Raw genomic sequence first — 22,738 nt, forward strand, 5'->3', positions numbered from 1 at the left:
CCATTTACCAGCAGAGTGACGGGCAAGCACTTTGATAAAAAAGCATTTCATTTAAAAATCAATTACCTACTTTTCTTTCCAAGAAAAGCATACCATACATGAAAAATGAGAATGACTCAGAGGCAAAACCAAGTAAAAGACCTGTCTTTTAAACTACTTAGTGCTTTTTCCAGAGAATTAAACAGGTTCCACAACTCTTGATAACACAGCCTCTGACCGTATATTTACAGAATATCAGACTCTTTTTGACCACGGGGCAGTTTATAAGCAACCAGTAAAAAGTTTACTATTTAGAGGCAAACAATTTAACATTAAAACAGAGCTGGCTTTTTGACGATGGCAATTAGCTTCTTCATGTTCCAAACACCAAATAACATTTTCCCATTAATTTTTAAACCAATGTGGCTTTAACTTAAAATAAACTGTACATCAAAAGAATGGAAAATAAACAGCCAGGAACACAATTTGACGAATTGGATTTATTTAGTTTATTTATCTAAACAGGGACCATTGGATCTCTTTAATAGGCTGACAGTTGCACTGGGCTGGTTAATAAAACATTCAACAGTGTCTTCAGCCAATATAGAAATGCAAATCCCATCAGAAATATTTTATTCATGAGGCAGTAATTTCAGTTACCACCAGTTCCCTTAAAAAAAAAAAAAAAAAGGCACTCTGCAAATAAACAGTGCCATCTAGTGACTAACAATGAAGCCAAATTTGCCACGGGTTTGTGATTAATCTTTCAAAAATCTTACCTGTTTTTTTTTTTTTTTTTTACCTTTCCTCTGTATCTCTTAGGTAAGATCAAAGAGGCATGGCAAAACAAGCACACAACAGAAAAGCTGATAATAATTTGTGAAGTCATTTAAAAAGGATTATAAGCAGAGACAACTACATTAAAACCAATATTCTTTTTGTTTTAAAGCAGTTTAGCATTGTAAAATATACATTTCATCTGCTTAGAAAACTCAAACTGCTAGAAATGCCTTATATCATGACAAAAATTTGCTCCTTCTGCCATAAAATGGCATTATAACTTTAATTTCAATGATTTAAAAAAATTCATAAGTTTAGGTAAGAAAAAACATTCCAACAAAATTGCAAAGTCCAATCAGAGATCTGACACCAATTAAATAACCTACACACAGAGAATGTGTGAGTGTACACACACATACATGTATTTGTACCAGTACACACTTCAACTTGGTGAATCACTATAGTGGATGTGGAAGTTATTTTTGCAGGTCATCCAGCTCTACAGGAGCTAAAGACAATGATCTCAAGCCCAAAACAGTCATCATAAAAAAAAAAAAAAGGCACACTGGAAGAAAGTGTCCAGAGCTTCCGAAGTTGAGAAAATCTGTTAAGACCAACTTCAAATTCAGTACATAAGACCAATGATAAGATATTTAATGCACACTACTGTTCCATTCAAGTATATATGGTGTGGAGAAGGGTCAAGAACATGAACCTTTTACAGCATTTAGATTAAGAGGCCAGAGTGACATATATGTTCAGATCAGCCCCCTTCTGGCATCACTACAGCCAAAAATAGACTTTCGTTTCTTCCCAATCTGGTGGGTCCATTTCCTGTGTCAGCCTCTGGAATTATTAGAGGCTTCATGAGCAGAAGATTTACCAGGGTCAATGCCTGAAATGAGAATCCTACAAACAAAGAAGGCTATTTGCCTGATGATTTTTTTTTTTTTTTTTTTTTTTTACAGTTTTACCCAGCAGGGCCTTAGGAACAATGGTCTTAGGAAATAACTACAAACAAGGAAAATCACATATGTGCACATAAATGCAGTATTACTTTCTCCCTTAAGGACCAAGTCATATCAAGATAACTAAAATCCTGTGATTAAGAAATACTGAAAAGGTAAAATGGGTTTGGTTTTAAACCAGATATGGAGAGGCATGAATATCTGCTTACCTTACCAATATTAATATATCTTCCATAGAAGAGTAACTTAAAACAAGATCTCAGTTGTATCTAATTTTAGAGTTGTAAAATCTCCATAATGGCAGGTAACAGTATCTTTCTCATGTAATTGTGCATTAAATAAGCAATGTATTTTAAGTTGTTAGGCCTGGTTGGCCTATGATTTTATTTCTTATCACATTCTAACACAGAGAAGATATGGAGAAAGTACAACAAAAATGATCTAAGGAGTCCCAATAAAAATGTAATTCCAATGGATATTTATTTTAAAAAAATAGCTAAAATAATTCCAAGGAATATTTATTAAAAAATAAAAGCCATTATATTGTTGAAACCCTTTGACTTGGTAATTTGCCCTCTGAGAAATGACCCTGATAAAATAATCCTGTTCTAATATGTTCATCATGGCACAAGTTATAAAGGGAATAAATGGAAATATATTATAATTCAACAAAAGATGAACTAGTATCACTGACTGAAATATTATGCACCCACTAAAATGATTCTGAATTTATAGAGTTGAAAAATACCAATGTTAGAATTTTGTGTTAAAAATAAGGTGGAAAAAAATAAGGTGGAAAAAGCATGGGTTGAGAAACATCATTATTATGTAAAATAAAACAATAAATTATGCAAGGGAGATGGGAAGGGAGGAGGACTAAAAAAAACAAATCAAAATGTAAAATGTGGATCTTTGGGGGAATAAGGATAAGTGATTTTTTTTTCTTCTTTCTACTCGTCTTTATTTTCAGAATATTTTTGAATGAGCAGGTATTATTTTTACAGAGAATCAAACAACAAATCTAATTAAAATTGTTTTAAATAAATCATATTTATTAATTGCATATAGTAGAAGTAAATTGCTTTTCTGGAATGGTTCTGTCCACTTTGGCTGTCTAATTTCCTTCTAGAATGTACTTATGTTCCTGCAAGGAGGATACGTTGATGCTATAATTACAACATATTACCACTGACACTATTTAAATCTCTAAAACATGATTTCATGGTTTTCTATAGCTTCCACAGAATAGAAGTAAAATATCCCAGGGAGTCATAAGAACAGAAAAGATAAAATGTAAACAGAAGCATCAAGTTCTTGACCTTTCAACAAAAATCAAAATTTAAAAGAGTTCAGCTTTCTCATTTGCACTTCTTTAGTCTGTCTTAGACTTAAAAAAAAAAATAGAATACGGCTACTGGCTTCACTCATAAACTCAGACACTCAAGTTGTCCATTCACCTGTTAAAAGAGAGAGTGCAGGTAGTAGCAGTAAAAGCTTCAAGCTGTTCCACAACATCCTTTGAACCCTGACCTAAGGGACCAACTCCGATAGTCTGCAGGTAGTTGGGTTTCTAGGACCATTCAGCCTCACTGCTGAGACTGTCAATAGAAGTGCCATTCTCTGATGTAGACAGCTTTGCACTAGGAGCTGGTCTAACAATCACATCACATAGTCTGCCAAACAGGAAAAGGACAGCATTCGGTCGCCAATGACCTGGGATAGAAGTGAACTTGAGACGGGGGCTAAAAAGCTCTACTTCTAACATTCATTACAATCAGTTCCTCCACCCCAAATGCTGTGTGCGTGCATCCGTCTTCAAGGAAGTTCAGCTTTGTTACAAGAAAAAAGATCATGCAACTACACAAATATACCACAAGATGGCGCTAGCACCACAGTACAATAGCAGATGGAAAAGGCGTTCACCGCCCATGTCCTCACCTAACTTTTGGAACCTATCCTGGTACATCATGTACTTGTTCCTTCTTTTTCTACTTATGAGACTTGGTCAAACATTTTATAAAGTGTGAGGACTCTTTTGTAGGCGTTTTTTGTTTGATTAATTTTATTTTCTTAAGAAACAAACAATAATCTTAAACTTGAAAAACCCTCTACTAGTATTCCTCCCTTTGGGTTGGTTTGTTTTCCTAGAATATCCTGACATGACTCTGCTCTAGCTAACCTTACGTGAATATTGAGGAAAGAAATGACCAGATCAATGTAAAAATATGAATTCTAATTTTAAAAGTGTTTTCAGGGATCCCTGGGTGGCGCAGTGGTTTGGCGCCTGCCTTTGGCCCAGGGCGCGATCCTGGAGACCCGGGATCGAATCCCACATCAGGCTCCCGGTGCATGGAGCCTGCTTCTCCCTCTGCCTGTGTCTCTGCCTCTCTCTCTCTCTCTGTGACTATCATAAATAAATAAAAATTTAAAAAAAAAAGTGTTTTCAAATACATGAAGAGGGTGTTAAATTGATTTCTTATGGAAATGTGAAATTGGAGATGGGGGATTGCAAAGGATCATGGAGAAAACATAAGAAAGTGTGTTTAGACGATGTGATTCTGGCCCTGGCTCTAATGACAGTATGACTTGGGCAGCCCGGTGGCTCAGCGGTTTAGCGCCTGCCTTCAGGGTGTGATCCTGGAGACCTGGGATCGAGTCCCGCATTGGGCTCCTTGCATGAAGCCTGCTTCTCCCTCTGCCTATGTCTCTGCCTCTTTCTCTCTGTGTGTGTCTCTCATGAATAAATAAATAAAATCTTTAAAACAAAAATAACAGTGTGACTTTAAGGTAAGTCATTTGGTCTTCCTCGTCGTCTTGCATTTCCTCATCTAAAAATGAGATGCCTAGATTCTAATTTCTCAGGACCTAACATTCCTAGCTTCCAATGAGACCCTAAGAAGCCAAAAATGAACACCAGGAGGCTACAAGAGGCTAAATGTTCAGGATAATGGAGACAGGCGAATGAACAGAATCATCAGGAATACCAACAATATAAAAAGGAACACAATGATGACAATTGCCTTCCCTTAAACTTCCCACAACTATGAATACAAATTATAACCAGAATTTTAAATTCCTTTAAGTAGTTATTTTCTCAGTTACAAAGTAAAACCTATGATATGAGTCGTTATAAACAGGAGACTATTATTTATTTTCAGATGCATTATTTGCTAAATACTAATAAACACTAAAAATACACTGAATTTTTATGCCAGTCATGACAGAGCAATTGGTACAAGACTAATCCTCCCACTCTAAACGACTATAAAAATGGACAAAATGTATGTAATGATTGTTTTCAAAAACTACAATAGGCAGTGTAGAATTATAATCCTTTGGGGCAGGAGAAACACTTGAAATGAGCCTTACAGTTGCTGTGGTTCTCAGCCTATAGGTACCTTTCAGACTACAGCATGGGGAGGTAGAGCCCAAATGGAGCATAGCATGCCACTGGGCCTAAGAGGCAGACACTGGAATTTGGGATTGAGATGGAGAGAATTTAGCAGGCTAATATAGAGAAGGGAGCTACACAGAAAAGGGGCTCCAGAAATCTATAAAGAGGTGAAAATGAATATATGGTTGAAAATGAATTTGCATATGCAGAGGGCAAGATCCCACAGAGAACAGGTATTGGGGAGCTATGGATGGCATGGAGTTTCTGAAGGGCAGCCAGACAGAGAGACAGAATTCTGACCAAACATAAGGTAGAGAGGTCACTGAATGCTCTAGTCACTCAAGTGGAAACCAAGAAGAACCATACCTCAAAAGTAGGTCTACTCTAGACATGTCCCAAAACATCTTAACAATAGGCCTTGAGAGGATCAATCTAAATTGATAGTAAGTTACCTGCCTGCCCAAATAAAGCTCAACATTCTCAAAGGAGTGCCTGGCTAGCTCAGTCAGGAGAACATGTAACCATTGATCTCAGGGTTGTGAGTTTAAGCCCCATGCTAGGCATAAAGCTTACTTAAAAAAAAAAAAAGAAAAAAATTCTCTAAAACATGCATTTTCATCAGAGGTGATATCATACCACAAAGGCAAAAATTGATTCTTGGGAGGATGTAGATTTTTAGATATCAGAAAGACACAGGGCTCTCCAAAGGGTCATAGTATGTACAGATCTACAATATGTCTATAGTGTTAAAATTTCATGAGGGTGGGAGGAGGAAGGGGCAATTTTTAAAAAATAAATTTATTTTTTATTGGTGTTCAATTTACCAACATACAGAATAACACCCAGTGCTCATCCCGTCAAGTGCCCCCCTCAGTGCCCATCACCCATTCACCCCCACCCCCCACCCTCCTCCCCTTCCACCAGCCCTAGTTCATTTCCCAGAGTTAGGAGTCTTTATGTTCTGTCTCCCTTTCTGATATTTCCCACACATTTCTTCTCCCTTCCCTTATATTCCCTTTCACTATTATTTATATTCAGGAAGGGGCAATTGAAAAAAAAAGTCCAAAAAGGTTCCTTAGGGGGAGATAATGAAGAAAAGGTTGAGAATGCACTGCTCTAAAGGAAACCAACAAAATCTAGGCTTTTAACAATGTATGATCCACAGTACCAAGCATATGATAATAAAATTCCTAGATATGTGAAGAAGCAATGGAACAGAACAGAAAGCCTACAAGCTGACCTGGATATTATTCAGCTGGCAATGAGCACTCTATAGGACATTGTGGAACAATGTGACATATTCAGATCAGTGTGTTAGAAAGATAATTCGAGACTGGTGCAGAGGGTGGTTTAGCACAGGAGAAGAATTAGGAGGAGGAAAGGCTACTACAAACATTGAGATGGAAAAATATGAAAGCTTCCAGTAATGGAGATGAAAGTGAGAGATAAGTTGCAGGATTGCTAATTCTCAGTGATCAACTGGATGTGCAAAGTGATGGAGAGGAAGAAATTAAATATAACTTGGAAGTGACTAGAATTTGTCAAATTAAGTGTTTGTGTTTAAGGAACTGTGGAGTAAAGTAAGTAGTAAGAACTATGAATCTAGATCTATAGAGGTCTGGGTTAGAAATGCAGGTTGGTATAGAAGTGGTCATTGAAGCCACAGGAGTGGATGATGCCACACACAATAAGATAGTGGGAGTAAGTGGAGAAGCCTGAAGAATCCAGTTGTCTCCAATAAAAACGTATTCAGTGTCAAAAAAAAAAAAAAAAAAAAAAAAAAAGAATCCAGTTGTCTGAGGAACAGGCAGAGGAGGAGGAGGGACCAAGAAAAGAAAACAAGTAGACAAAGAAAGAAGTATCCAGCCGTCCTCTGCCCTTCTTCATTGGTACAAAAATCCCCCAAAGTCTCAGTGTTACAAAGGGAACAGCACATCTGCTTCATTTGCAATAAATGTTGCAAATGAGACATGAAGGACCATCTGTGCTATATTTCTTGGGGTTCAATGTTTCTAGGTGTATCACCATTAGAAAATGATCAAATATCTTTAAGAAGATATTCTTCATTCCCTTAAAAACAAAAGAAATATAAAAAGGATATACAAATCAAAAAGGAATTATGTAAATATTTTCTATATTCTGTTCAAATATCTCAGGCGATGGGGTACAGGAAAGTGAGGGAAGCTTTTAGAGAATCAAAGGACCACCCACTTCTCGAAGGCCCCCAATGGCTTCTCAACCAAACAGAGTAAAAGCCAAGGTCTTCATCATACCCATGATGCCCTTGTAGATCTTTCTTCTGCCTCCCTCTGTAAACCTTTTCCTTTTTCACTCACACCACAGAGAACATCCTAGCAAAAACAGCCACAACCACTGTGCTAGCCACTCTTACCCATTTACTTACTTTACTGTCATTTATAGCACTCATCACTACCTGAAATTATGATATATATGTATTTGTTTATTTGTTTTTTGTCTTCCCCACTAGGATTTAAATCCCATGAGAACAAGAACTTTATCTTAATTACAGCTTTTTCCAAGCACTGAGGGCAGTGTCTCACACACAGCCAGGCTTGAGAATGAGGATGTGCTGAATGGCATCCAGAATCAACTGGCACCTCTTGGTTCTATCATGTGTAAAATGGGGAGAGTCATCCACATTGACTCTGTTTACTCTTCATACAATGAAATGAAGTGGTGTATGTTAGAGCACTTTATAAACCGTAAGTCACAGGGCGCCTGAATGGCTCAGTCATTAAGCATCTGCCTTTGGCTCAGGTCAGGATCCCAGGGTCCTGGCATAGAGCCCTGCGTCAGGCTCCTTGCTCAGCAGGGAAGTCTGCCTCTCCCTCCCCCACTGCCCCTCCCCTTGCTCATTCGCGCTCTCTCTCTCTCTCTCTCTCTCTCTCTCTCTCTATCTCTCATTCACTCTTTCAAATAAATGAAATCTTAAAACTCTAAGTCACTATACCATGGAAGGTGGGGGCTGATAGTGGTAAAGCATGCTTTCTGACACAGGAGAAGAAAGTTTGCTAACAATTATACACATAAACACATGAATTTTTAATGATAGCCTGGAGAATAAATGTTCAGATCATAGTCACTGGTTCCATTTTCCTTTAGAACAGAAAATATGCCTCAGAAATACTTACCCAAGCATACAATATTCAAAAGGACTCTAGCCAGATTATATTCCTTAGGAGACAAAAAAAAAAAAACTGAAGATTGAGCTAATTGACTTATAAGCAATAGAAGGGATTTAATTTCTGAAAAAAAAAAATAGGAAGATTAAAACTACATTCAGTGTTATGAGCTGAATTGTGTCTACCTCAATTCATATGTTGAGGGACTAACTCTTGCACCTCAGAAAGTGAATGCATTTGGAGGAGAGTTAACTGAGTTACAACAATGCCATTAGGTCATTGGGCTCTAATCCAATGTGACCGGTCTCCTTACAAGAAGAAGAAATCTTTCGATGGACACCGAGGCTCCTTCCACAGTTTGGCTATTGTGGACATTGCTGCTATAAACATCGGGGTGCAGGTGTCCCGGCGTTGCATTGCATCTGCATCTCTGGGAAACGAACTAGGGGTGATGGAAGGGGAGGAGGGCGGGGGGTGGGGGTGAATTGGTGACGGGCACTTAGGGGGGCACTTGACGGGATGAGCACTGGGTGTTATCCTGTATGTTGGCAAATTGAACACCAATAAAAAATAAACTTATTATTAAAAAATTAAAATAAAATAAGATAAAATAAAATAATGAAATCTAAAAGATTAAAAAAAAAGAAGAAGAAGAAGAAATCAAAACAAAGACACAAGCAGAGAGAAGACCATGTGAAGACCCAAGGAGAAGATGGGCATCTCCAAGCCAAAGCGAAAAGCCTCAGAAGAAACCAACCCTACTGATTTCTTGATCCTAGACTCTCAGCCTCTAGAACTATGAGAAAATAAATTTCTGTTGTTTAAACCATCTGGTCTGTGGTACTTTATTATGGCAGCCCCTACAAACTAATAGAGTTAGTGATTTTAAAAACCAAGAAATAAATCTTTAATAAAGGCATTTCACAAAGATGAGGTTAGCAAACTTAAACGACCCTCATAAATACTTTACTTTCATCATTTAAATTGAAACATTAGGGGATCCCTGGGTGGCTCAGTGGTTGAGCACCTGCCCTTCAGCCCAGGGCATGATCCTGGAGTCCTGGGATCGAGTCCCACATCGGGTTCCCTGCATGGAGCCTGCTTTTCCTTCTGCCTGCGTCTCTGCCTCTCTCTCTATGTGTCTCTCATGAATAAATAAATAAATTTTTTAAATAAATTGAAACATTAATTTTTATTTTAATTGTCTAAGTATAAATTTGAGTTGTCAAGTTCTCAAATCAATTTAATTTTCTCACTATATCTAATATTCTTGCTAAGAGAACCCACCTTTCACAAAGCAGTTAGAGAAGGTTTTATCTAGCACAGAGCACAGGAGCTAGGCAATTATATTTCTTTTTTTCTTTTCCAACATTTTTTTTTCAAATCTATTCATGAGAGACAGAAAGAGAGAGGCAGAGACATAGGTAGAGGGAGAAGCAGGCTTCCTGCAGGGAACCTGATGCAGGACTCGATCCCAGGACTCCGGGATCATGCCCTGAGCCAAAGGCAGATGCTCAATCGCTGAGCCACCCAGGCATCCCACATTTCACTTCTGAATTTAGGACCATTGTGGATTCCAATTTTTTATTTTTTAATTAATAGAAACACAATTTATTTTTTTATTTTTATTTTTTTTAGAAACACAATTTAAAAGGCAATTGCATCAGAGTCACAGACAGAGCCTATCTCAACTTCATAGGAAAATATCCATCTAAATATAAAATAAACATGCATAACTACAAATCACCCTATCTCCAGATCCTAGGGGGATTTCTACTAGGTCTGGTAGCACCATAGCCTAGAGGCTCAGCCTCTGTAAGTGAAACACCTAAGGCAGGAAGAGAGGCAGAAAGATCTTATAAATTCTTGAATTTCTTTACAAATTTGGACTCCAGGGTCAGAAATAAAATTGATTCACACACCAAGACATGACTCCTCCATAACTTACAGGTAAAGCTCAGATCTTTCTTCACCTGTATCTTCTTTTTTTTTCAAGTAGTAAAATATACATAATATAAAATTTGCCATCTGAACCATTTTTAAGTGTACAGTTTAATAGTGTTAAATATATTCACATGTTGAGCAACAAATCTCCAGAACCTTTCGTCGTACAAAACTGAAACTTTATACTCATTAAACCGCCTATTTCTCCCTCTCTCCAGTCTCTTGCACCTGCCATTCTATTTTCTGTCTCTTAAATTTGCCTACTCAATGTACATAACATAAATGGAATCATATACTATTTGTCTTTTGTGACTGGCTTATTTCACTTAGTGTAATGTTCTCAAGCATATCATGTTATGCCATGTCATAGCATATGTTAGAATTTCCACCATTTTTAAGGCTGAGTAATACCCCGTCATATGCATGTATCATATTTTGTTTATTCATTCATCTGTTGCTGGACACTTGCGTTGCCTCCATCTTTTGGTATCGTGAGTCATGCTGCTATGGACGTGGGTGTGAAAATATAAAAACTCTGCTTTCAATTCTTTGGGATATACACCCAGAAGTGGAATTGCTCAGCTCTATCTTTTATACACCTACTACTTGCTAATTACTAACAATTTCAACATTATATGTTTAAATCTATATACTTAGATTTGCTATGAAGTAGGTAGAGTTGAAAGTCAGACATATAGGAAGAGAAAGCTAAATATTCTCATGGGGCAACTGGTATAAAGGACCACTTGTATAAACTATTAATTGAATCCCTTTTGTCCTTTTGGTGGGAGGAGTGTAACGTATCCTTTAAAGACTGTAATAGAGTCCATAGTGTCTAGCCCAGGAAAAAAGTGCACATAGAAATGGACATCCAAAAATACCTATATAATTTCAGGACATTCATGGGCTCCTGAAGTCCATCTATGAACACTGCATCAGAAAGGCTGCCAACTAAGAAAGGCCCAAAATTGAGTTTCAAATCTGTAATAATTGTTAAGTATCAACAAATACTATTTAAACTCAGAGGACAACCTGCTTTGGATCTGTAAGTCATGAATCCAACATACTTCATATTCCATCATTAGCTAGCTCTTCAAGTATTTTTAGCCCCCACCCCCACACTCCGAGCCATAAACAACAAAAGCCAGGCCTATGTCTTACACCAGCTCCTAGAGATCATGCATGTCAGGCTAACTGAGGCATGTGAAGGAAACAATAGAAAACAAGGTGAAAACTCAGTTGAGAGACTGGTAAATATCAAAGGGTGAAATCTGACTCACAAAATCTGTTTCAAGTTTGCCCATTTCTTGCTTGTAGCTTCGCATCCTGTTGCTGTACATTCCTCGACTTTGAGGTGGTATCTCTCGGACTTCCAGATCCATCTGTTCAAGCTGGCAGGGTAAAAGGAAAATGTGACTTCAACCATATGTTTATACTTCATTTGGCCAGACATTTAGAGCTGAAAGGATTTAATCCCAATTTCTCGTTTTACACCTGTGGGGCCAGGCAGAGAGAGCTAGTTGCCCATGATCAAGTAATATTGGGGCTGCTTCTGTGCTTCACTTTTGCACTCAGGAACAAATAGTTCCTGAGTGCTTGCTAGTGACATGCAGAGTGTAAAAGCACTCATGTTGTCAAGAATGGTTGTTGTTGTTGTTGTTTTAAATATGTATCAATTCAAACATTCTCAAATATAACAACTTTAATACCTTTAGTGTGTCCTATCCTTCAATCCAACCCCACCTGGTTTGGTCTTCTGGCCCCAAGCCACCAGGACTAAAGGAACATTAAAAAAACCAAACCATTTATTTCTACCCTTAATCTATAAAATGTCAGCCCAGCCTTAGTTATTTGGTAAAAATTCTTCTGGAAATTCTTTTCTGATTAGGAAATCACATGCCAACCAATATGTGATCTCAACCTCTAGCCTAACTCCTAACTTTATAACCATGTTGACATGGCATTAAATGGAAACAGTAATCTGCTAAATTATACAAAGCTCACTGAAATCATAGCAGCATACTTTTCAATAATCTGGAATTAATAACACTTTGGATAGAACACATGCACATTTAATAAGAGGCAATACAGAAATAGTGTGATGGTAAAGAACATAGGCTTTTGGGATCCCTGGGTGGCGCAGCAGTTTGGCGTCTGCCTTTGGCCCAGGGCATGATCCTGGATACCTGGGATCGAATCCCACGTCAGGCTCCCGGTGCATGGAGCCTGCTTCTCCCTCTGCCTATGTCTCTGCCTCTCTCTCTCTCTCTGTGTGACTATCATAAATAAAAAAAAATAAAAAGAAAAAAAAAGAAAAAGAAATAAAAAAATTTAAAAAAAGAACATAGGCTTTCAAGTCAGACGCCTGCGTCCACATGATAGGCTCCACTATGTACTCGTTGTGCAGCCTCGGACAGGTTTATTAACTCCTCTGGGCCTTACTTTTCTCATTTCTAAAAATAGTATGTCTTTTGTAGGACAGCTGTAAAGATTATATGTTCTAATTCCTCTAATGTGCTTACAACAGTGTCTCTTGCTTGGTAATCACTGGATGAATGTTAATAATAGTAGAGATGATTACTGATGATGCTGAAGAAATACACCAAGTACAGATACAAGGTATTAGAGGCAGCTTATTTATAACTGGCATTGAAAAATAAAAACCACCACCAACAGCAATTTGGCTCAGGCCATGTCAAATAAACTCACATCCAAAAATGCTGCTATATATTTTACCTTTTAAAGCATTCTAATGAATTACTTGCATGACTAACTAATAAAACTCTTACTTGTCCAGCGTTAGAGACTGAATAACAATAGTAGCTCTCAGATAAACCATGTTTCAATTCACAGGCCTTAATTTTTATTAAAGAGAGAGAGAGAAAAAGAGTGAGAGAGAGAGAGATTGAATTAGCCTTGATTTAAACAGTGACTACTTTATATGATTACCATGTCTCAACAAAAATGTGAAGCACCAATAAATTAAACAGTTACTCAGAAAGGTAATTTTTAAAATACTTCTCTGAGGGTGTCTGGGTGGCTCAGTCAGTTGGGCATCTACCTTCGGCTCTGGTCATGATCACGGGGTCCAGTGATTGAGCCCCATGTTGGGCTCCCTGCTCCCTGGGGAGTCTACTTTTCCCTCCGCCTCTGTCCCCCACCCCGTGCACTCTAACAAAAAAAAAGTTTTAAAAATTTTAAAAAAAAATTCTCTGAAATCATCATTAAGTACCTACTTCTAACAAGATGAGCAGGATTATCCAAGTAACTGCCTAAGTACATATAAGTGAAAATCTGAGCGTTAACTACACTTCTGCTTATAGCACTTTATAAACACACTGAAAACAAAATTAAAAGCAGATAAGAAAGAAAAAAAGGAAACACACTACAAGCAATTTCAATGAAACCAGAAATACGGCTAACATGAACATGTTTTGTGTTGTTACAACATTCAGACAGCCAACATGAAGCGGGAGACATGGTAATCACAAGACAGTGTCCGAGAGATTAATACAAAGCAGTTGTTTGGCAGAAATACAAGTAATCCTAATAAGTGAAATAAAAAAGAAGTTTTTCTGCCACGATCCTCATCCAAAGGAGAAGATGTAATGCAATAAACAGTGTCCTTAACAAGGATGTCATCGAAATTAAGTAAATCAGCTGTCTGATCATTTTAAACAAGTAGAAACACATATCTTAGAACTTTGGTGTTGGTCATGACTGGGGATGACTTCAAGCTCCATGAGGGTCTAAATATGTTTTACATTTCTTGGTACAGTAAAATCTTGGTTATTAGGAAATCAGCTTTCTAACATCATTGAGTACACTGATGGCTCAACAAGCCAAAACACAAGATTCTTTTTTTTTTTTTTAAGATTTTATTTATTTATTCTTGAGAGACAGAGACAGAGAGAGAGAGGCAGAGACACAGGCAGAGGGAGAAGCAGGCTCCATGCAGGGAGCCCGACGTGGGACTCGATCCTGGGACTCCAGGATCATGCCCCGGGCCAAAGGCAGGTGCTAAAGTGCTGAGTCACCCGGGCTGCCCCAAAACCAGATTCTGAGGCAAAAGAACTGCTCCTGGGAACTCAGCAACAATATAAGAGGTCAACTCAAGATCCAAACAACTGTACTGTACTATTTATGGTCATCTTGCCAGCCAGAAGGAAGGAGTGTCCTGACCGGCAGCGCTGGTCTCTAGAGGTCAGTCTTTTTACGTCAAGGCCAGGAAGCATGAGAGAATATAGTTGAATATAGAAAGAACAGAAAGTAAGGGGAAAAGCATTTGCTAAAAGGGAGAAACTTTCAAAAGTGAGGCAAACATTTGAAGCAGAGGAGTTGGAAGCAAAGCTGCCAGGGCAACAGCACTGCAGATGAGATGTTGATCTTGGGGGCATAGAGGTCATGCGACATTTTGACAGCTAGAAAAGAGCCAGTGACAAAGAGCAGTGGCAGCAGCTTGCTACCTTGGCCCTCAGAGTCACAGAGTGAAGTTGGGCACTCTGCTGTGCTATGGGGAATGACAGCCACCTATTTCTTCAGACCCCCTAAAGTGGCAGCTCCTTGTGTATGACCCTGTTAACAAAAGTCAGTCAGTCAAATAAGCTTGGAAATGCTCCACACTTTATATACCTCCTATGAATCTCCTTCTTAGAGATTCATAATGCCTCTCAGCCTCTTTAAGGGGCCAAGAAGATTCTGTAGCAAAAAAACAACTGAAAAATATGCCAACCTCCAATTCTATTTAAGCTAGTCAGTTTCCCAAACTTACTTGAACTAGTAACAGCAGTCACAAGAAACACACTTAGGGAACTGTTCTAGTACATAAGTAAGTACATACCAAAGGAACACCATGCAGTGCCCTTCAGTATTTAGGAAAGCAACATTCTTACTCAGGACCATGATGCAGTAGCAAGCAGAGTCGTACTTGTGATACTTGGCTTTAAAACCGAATAGTGGACAGAACATGAGAGACTCCTAATTCTGGGAAACGAACTAGGGGTGGTAGAAAGGGAGGTGGGTGGGGGGTGGGGGTGACTGGGTGACGGGCACTGAAGGGGGCACTTGATGGGATGAGCACTGGGTGTTATTCTATATGTTGGCAAATTGAACACCAATAAAAAATAAATTTATATATATAAAAAAAAAACAGTGGGACATAAAACCTTTTAATATTCTTTGTTCCCTGATTTGCAAATCTGTTTATATCAGAAAGTCATGGATGAGTTTACCATATTTAAATACAAGCCCGCAATCCACCATTTGCTGGTGTGGGACTTCAAAGTTACTTAATCTTTCTAGTCCTCGGTTTCCCCATCTACAAAATGGGGGCAATAAAAGCACTGAGAATCCCTCCTCCATGGGTCTCTCACGCTCCCACATGTCTTGCTGGATGTGCCAAGAATGCAAGGCCCTGACAGCTCCTTTCTCAAGCCATTTCTCAGGGTTGTATTCACACAGAGCAACCCTAGGGGAGGAAATCCTGCGTCCCTCTGGGACAAACAGCAAGCTTGCTCACAGGCTGCTACGAAGCTCAGGGCATTTCCCAGGCTCCAGGTTCCATCCCTAGCAGGTATTCTGCTGTGTTAGGCAGTCTTCCCAGTGAACCTGCGTCACCCTGTGGGAATTGGGGCTCAGGAACCTTGGAAGCACCTTCTGTTGTCGTAGAATTCTTTTGTCTCTGATCTAGAAATCTCCTATCTTCCGCCAACATCAATGTGGCAAGCATACCTGTTACAAAGCAAGTACGGGAACATCTCAGATCCTTAACACTTTCTGATGAATAGCATTTGTCTCACAGGCCTTGTGTGAAAATTAAATATTATAAAGCAAGTAGTATGCTTAACCCAATGTTTGGTACTCAGTATGCTTTTAACAAGCTTGAGCTATTTCCAGCTACTATGAAAAGTATTACAAAGGAATAAAAATTAAAAGTAGACCTTTAATGAATCACCTTTATTAAGAAGAATAAAATCCCAAGAAACTGTTAATTCTCTTCAATTTAACTGGTGAAGTCCAAATTATAAAATGCTAATCAGAAATGTTTCACAGTTCTGCATAAAATAAAACAGGCTAGAGCAAGGCGTCAGCAGAAATGGCTCTGGTTGTAAGTTAAAACACATGACCAAGTCTGTACCTACCAGTTCTCTTGCTTCTTCGAGCTGTTTCTCCACATTTGCAACCATTTGCTTCTTCTCATCTGAAACAAAAAATCAATACCAAGGAATTGCTAAGAATACAAGTAAATTTAAATGAAAACTTCTATTTTTATATACCTTTTCCTTTCTGGTCAGAGTAGAGAATTACCACATCAGGCAAATGACTGGATCATTCTTTGGTGGGTTAGGAACCACTTTATCCCACTGATGTGGAGATATATAATATATAATCCTACGGGGGATCCCTGGGTGGCGCAGCGGTTTGGCGCCTGCCTTTGGCCCAGGGCGTGATCCTGGAGACCCGGGATCGAGTCCCACATCGGGCTTCCGGTGCATGGAGCCTGCTTCTCCCTCTGCCTGTGTCCCTGCCTCTCTCTCTCTCTCTGTGACTATCATAAATAAATAAAAATTAAAAAATATATATATATATAATCCTACGGAGTACCTAATTATGAAAAGATGCCATAATATTTCCAAGAGAAAACAAAAAATTAGTTTGTCTTTAGGAGAAACTGTATCAACTGCAGCAGATTCAGTGCTTGCACGAGAAGTGTTCAGAGTCATGAGTTTAATAAACTGTGAATAAATGACTTATGAATACAATTTTTTAAAAAAGGTTTTATTTATTTATTCATGAGAGACACAGGCAGAGGGAGAAGCAGGCTCCCTGAAAGAAGCCCTATGTGGGACTTGATTCTGGATCCCAGGATCACTCCCTGAGCCAAAGGCAGATGCTCAACCACTGAGCCACCCAGGCGTCCCTTATGAATACAATTTAAAAGTCACATGGGTTAAATGTGTGATGGGTTAAGGAGTGTACTTGCAAAGATGAGCACTAGGTGCTGAATGTACGTGATGAATCACTAAATTCTACACACAATACTAATAGTACATTGTATATTAACTAACTGGAATTTAAATAAAAACTTGGGGAAAAAAGTCACATACCACAACAATTCCTGAAAATGGGCATGATCTTACGATCCTTTAAAAGACTGTAGTTTGATTAAGAATTTAGGGTAATATAAAAAAAAAGAATTGGGTGTAATGAGGGTCACCTGGGTGGCTCAGTCAGTTAAGTGTCTGCCTTATGTTCAGGTCATGATCTGAGGATCTTAGGATCAGCCCCACGTCAGGCTCCCTGCTTGGCAGGAGACTGCTTCGCCCTCTCCTCCCCACTTGCACTCTCTGCTGCTATCTTTGTCTCTTTCAAACAAATACATAAAATCTTAAAAAAAAAAAAAAAAGAATTGGGTGTAATGGAAGAAATATTTGAAGTCAGGACTATTGATTCTAAACCCAAAGTCACTACTTACTTGCTGGTTATGGGATCCTGAACTAGAAACTTTTTTTCTGAGACTCAGTTGGTACTTCCTAAAATGGACATTTAAAATGTCTAACTCTTTCTAGCTCAAAAAGCTGATGCAAGTAAAATTACTTTTAAAATTATGAAGTGCTCTTGGCAGGATGAGCACTGGGTGTTATATGTTGGCAACTTGAACTCCAATAAAAAAATTGAAAAAAATAAATAAAATTATGAAGTGCTAAGTAGTTTATTCAAGTTCTACCACTATTAAGTTATAACCCAATTGTAGTTACCTTTCCTGGGAGAGACATGTTCCAGCAGGTTTTTCCAGTTTTATTCAGAAAACTTCTCACTCCCATTCCAAAACAATCAGTCCATTTATTCAGAGACTACACGTAAGTTTTGTGCTAAGCAAACATATTGACCATTTATGGTTTTATGTCTAGCACCCTTCTTTTCTCAGGCAATAACCCAATTTTTTTGAGGCTCTCCTCTCCACCAAGGAGGTGATTGAGAGATGCAATCTCTTTTTATGACCTGTTCCTTTGGTCATAGTGACTTAGCAAAGCACGGGTTTCTCCCAGGCTGAATCAATCCCAGTAGCTCAATACCTCTTGCCACATTGGTCTGGTGGGTAGAAGTGGAATAGGCATATAACTCAGGTAGACCAATCAAAATCCTAGAGCAACAGCAAAGTCTTTTCCTCTCTTTTGGTAGAGTTATGACGACGTCAGTCTAGAAGCTCTTGGCATCCATTGTTCTAGCTATAAGGAGAGCCATCTTATAGTGGTTAAGAATGAAGTCTATATTGAGAAAGAAACAAAGCTGAGGGATAGGTAGGTAAGTAGATAGATTTAGTTTCTCATTCCAGATAACTCTGAAACAGGTTTTGCTTGACTTTATCATGATTTGTTTTCTTAAACTAACAGATTTCTTTATTTAAAGTTAGGTTTTTGGGGTGCTTGGTGGTACGGTCAGTAAAACATCTGACTCTTGGTTTTTGGCTTGAATCATGATCTCAGGGTCTTAAGATCAAGCCCCACATCGAGCCCTGTGCTCAATGTGGAGTCTGATTAAGACTCTCTCTCCCTCTCCCTTTGCCCCTCCCCACTGCATGCACTATTTCTCATAAATAAATAAATTAACAAACAAGTAAATAAATAAAAATAAATCTTTAAAGTTAGGTTTCTGTGAACCTAATGATGATCAACTAATACAACAAACTAGATTAGTCATGAAGCTTGAAATGAGTATAATATTCAGGAGATGACTAGCTCTTCAGAAGGCTAGACAATACTGAACCCCTAATTTATTTGCTCCTGGTACACGTCAATCTGTCCAACATCTCCACACGTTATAGCAGAGCACACTGTTTTTAAGCCAGAGCAGAATACGAAATAAGACAAGCCCATCTTGGACCAAGAGTGAGATTATGCATTTACACAGTGGAAGGAACATCTGTTTCCTGTAAGGTGTTCAGTTGTTAGGAAAGTCCATGCTGGACCTCCAAGACTAATAAGCACCAGTTTTTCTCATAAACAAAACAAAACAGAGGAAGAAGCTTTCCTTGTCCTGTATTTGCCTTTGTTACCAATTTCTCTCTCTTCTATCCACAGTCATGTTTTCCTTCCTCATCTCCCCATTTCCTCCCAGTAATCTCACTCTCACCGTCAGCCCACTGAAATGACTCTAAATCTGATGACTTTTCCTTTGCCCAAACCAATGCACATTCTCTGGTCCTACTTTCAATTAATCTTGTAACATCTGACATTCTGTTCCTCCCATCCTATCACTTTTTCCGCTCCTGGCTTCCAGGAGACTGATTTTCTGATCCTCTCTCACACTCACTTCTGACTCAGGGTCCTCTGCCAGCATCCTTTGCTTCCATTTATCCTCCAACCTGTCGGTATTCCTGGGAGTTCAGACTATGATCCATGTCCCTAGACAATTTCATCCACTCCCATTTTTAAGCTGTCATATTATACATTTATGATCCCAAGTCTTTATCTCTAATCCTGATATATTTCCAGGACCCAAGACCTTTAATCCCAATGCCTATGCCCAACTCCACTGTGACTGCCTGGCAAACTGCTATGCAAAACTTGCTTCAGAAATCATCACCTCTTCGAAGCCTTTCCTAATCCAACAAGAGAGTTAGCCACTCTTTCTTACAGAAAACACCAACAACTCCTATCTAATTTCGATAATTTATCTCTTACATATACAGGTCTGATTCATCTTCTAGGTTGGGGGTTTTAATCATGTCTAAATTATCTTTATAGTCCTAAAATCTAGCACTGAGACTGTCGTATTTTTATTTATTTTTTCATGGGAGACACACACACAGACAGAGAGAGACAGAGAGGCAGAGACATAGGCAGAGGGAGAAGCAGGCTCCTTGCGGGGAGCTGGATGCGGGACTTGATCCCCAAATTCTAGGATCATGACCTGAGCCAAAGGCAGACACTCAACCACTGAGCCTCCCAGGCACCCTATATGATCAGTTCTTGAAAAATGATGGTTAATTGAATAAACAATGTAGGACGGTAAAAACATTTACAAAAGAAGTTATGCTGCCAACCACCTTGCTTTCCCTGTCTTCATACTTGCTCCTCTCTACCACTTAATCTTACTAAAAGGTGGCTTTGATTGCATCACTTGAGCCCAGCAGTGAAGGTCCTCCACATTCCAGATCCAACAACCTTTTTAACTTTATTTCCAACTACTACCTTTCCAGTGTGCATGCTACACGCTAACCAGACAGACTATTCATTATTAGCCAAACACCACCCCCACCCTCTCTCTCTCCCTTATTCCTGCTAACTTTTTGTTTTAAGCTACCATTTAGGGTTCTTTGGTTGAATTGATTCTGGCTAACCTAAGCCAAAAAATGGAATTTATTAGAAAGATAGTTGTTAGAATTAGAGGGGGAATCTTATTAGAATAAAATGGAGTGGCTCATAGAGTCAATTTTAAAAATGAGCCCCCAGATTCAGAAAGGACAGTTCCTAGGGTGGCTCGGGGTACTAAGGAAGCAGGAACTCACTGACAGTCACTGCAAAAGGAGAGTCTTGAGCAGCAATGCCATGCTCTCTTCTTGGTTCAGTCTGCCCAAAATTTGAATTCCAGCAAACATTCTCTGAATATGTGCACATTGACCTGAATTGGGCACAGCAGCGGCCTGTCAGTTCCACCAAGACTGGGTTTAGGTAGTTTCTCACTGGAAAACTAAGGTGCTGCTCTCAGAAGACAGCATAGAGGCTTCTGGAGAGTCCAAAACAATAGATACTCACCACACCCACTTAACATACCTTTCCCCATTTTTGTCTGCTAAATCCTATCTCTCCTCAAGGTGATTTCCTGGGACAGATCTTATCTCCTCTGAATTCCCAGACCTCTAGTGGCTCTGATGGTCACGAGAAGGTGCTTTCTGTACTTTCCCCCTCACCTTCATTTTCAGCTCCTTGGAGGCAGGGATCACTCTTGACATAGCTCTGTCCTAACTCTGAATTTAGCCCTCTCCAGTGTTCCGCACGTTAAGAGAAGAACGAAAAGGTTATGATTTAGGAGGAAAGCATGAATGAGGAAGAAGGAAAAGTGACTGACTGAATGAGATGACCTTGGAAATAATCTTTCAACATTAAGTTTTGGCAGCCTTCTAGCACTATTCCTATGTAATTTCCAAGAGAGCTTCATGCTTTCCACACCAAATGTCATCCCCTTTACAAATGGCACGTTCCTAGGACTCAGAACTCCATAACTAACAGCTATCATTATTTTCACAGGGCTGTGTGTTGAACATTAGCACAGCCAATCCTCAAAACGGCCCTTTAGAAATACCAGTATTATCCCATTCTCAGGCAAGTACATAAACACAGAGTGATTAATTTCTCCAAAGTTAAACAGCTAATAAATTGCAGAGTTGGAATTCCAACAAGGTCTGCTGCCCAGAACTGAGCTCTTAACCTCTGATGTACTATATAAAATACACTAAACAAATTTCATCACCTTTTTTTTTTTTTTTTTTGGCAAATGGACTTGACGAATGCTGGTATACACATAAGTCTTTGCAGAGTATGATCTCTTCTTGTGCACTCAATATTAACAGAAGTGTTTAGTGCTATACAAACAAATCTACATAGCATGTTTTGTTAGTATTAAAAGAAGTGCTTAGTTAGCCTTGTACCCACCATCCCTCATAAAGTAGTATAAGTGTCAGAGCTAACTTGAATTCACTTACAGATACCTGTCTTTATGCAATGTAGATACTTTGAGATAAAATAGCAGAAGAAACTACGTACTGGGAACTGTGGAGTAAAACCACTAATAGAGGACCTTTTAAATTAGAGAACTTAAAAATGGATATATTACTAATGCTACACTATATAGCATGGTAGAAAATGATCAATACTGAAACAAAGCCATTCTAGAATGATCTATATAATAATGGATCAGAGCTGGTGATAGCAATATGAACTCCTGTTTAGCTTATATCTGTAAGCTTACATATACAAATACTTATTAATATGTATATGTACATATTTACTGTACACATGTACTTCCTTATCTGTCAGCTCAGAGGGACTAGAAGCAATAATACTCCAATAGCAATGAGTGTACCTTGTATCCAGATCTTGTTTTATTAAAGATTTTTTAAGGGGGGGGGGGCTGTGAGAGAGGGAGAGAAAAGAATCCCAAGCAGGCTCCACACTCAACATGGAGGCTGACATGGGGCTTGAGCTCATGACCTTGAGATCATGACCTGAGAGGCAATCAAGAATCAGACTCTTAAAGCCACCCATATGCTCCTATATCTTGGGGTTTTTTGTTCATTTGTTAAATATTTTATTTATTTGAGAGAGAGAGAGAGAGAGAGAGAAAGAGAAAAGCAGAGGGAGCAGCAGGCAGAGGAAGAAGCAGTCTCCCCGCTGAGCAGGGAGCCCAAAGTGGGGCTCAATCCCAGGACCCTGGGAGCATGACCTGAGGTGAAGGCAGATGCTTAACCAACTGAGTCACCCACGTGCCCCTAGATCTTGGTTTCTAACACCATTTCACAATAAATGGGA

At 38.9% G+C, this 22,738-nt stretch overlaps 1 protein-coding gene across 10 annotated transcripts in view; it reads right to left on the bottom strand.

Moving 5' to 3' along the window:
* VTI1A (vesicle transport through interaction with t-SNAREs 1A) overlaps window positions 1-22,738 on the bottom strand; it is a 349,002-nt gene that overhangs the window by 320,766 nt on the left and 5,498 nt on the right. For all 10 annotated transcript variants that reach the window (XM_041745792.1, XM_041745797.1, XM_041745794.1 and 7 more), the window contains exons 2-3: window positions 16,349-16,407; window positions 11,489-11,599 (exon numbers count right to left, since the gene is read on the bottom strand). In XM_041745792.1, coding sequence (XP_041601726.1) covers window positions 11,489-11,599; window positions 16,349-16,407 — 170 coding nt within the window. The remainder of the gene's footprint in view (window positions 1-11,488; window positions 11,600-16,348; window positions 16,408-22,738) is intronic.

The sequence above is a fragment of the Vulpes lagopus genome, chromosome 2 (assembly GCF_018345385.1).
Source record: "Vulpes lagopus strain Blue_001 chromosome 2, ASM1834538v1, whole genome shotgun sequence".
NCBI lineage: Eukaryota > Metazoa > Chordata > Mammalia > Carnivora > Canidae > Vulpes > Vulpes lagopus.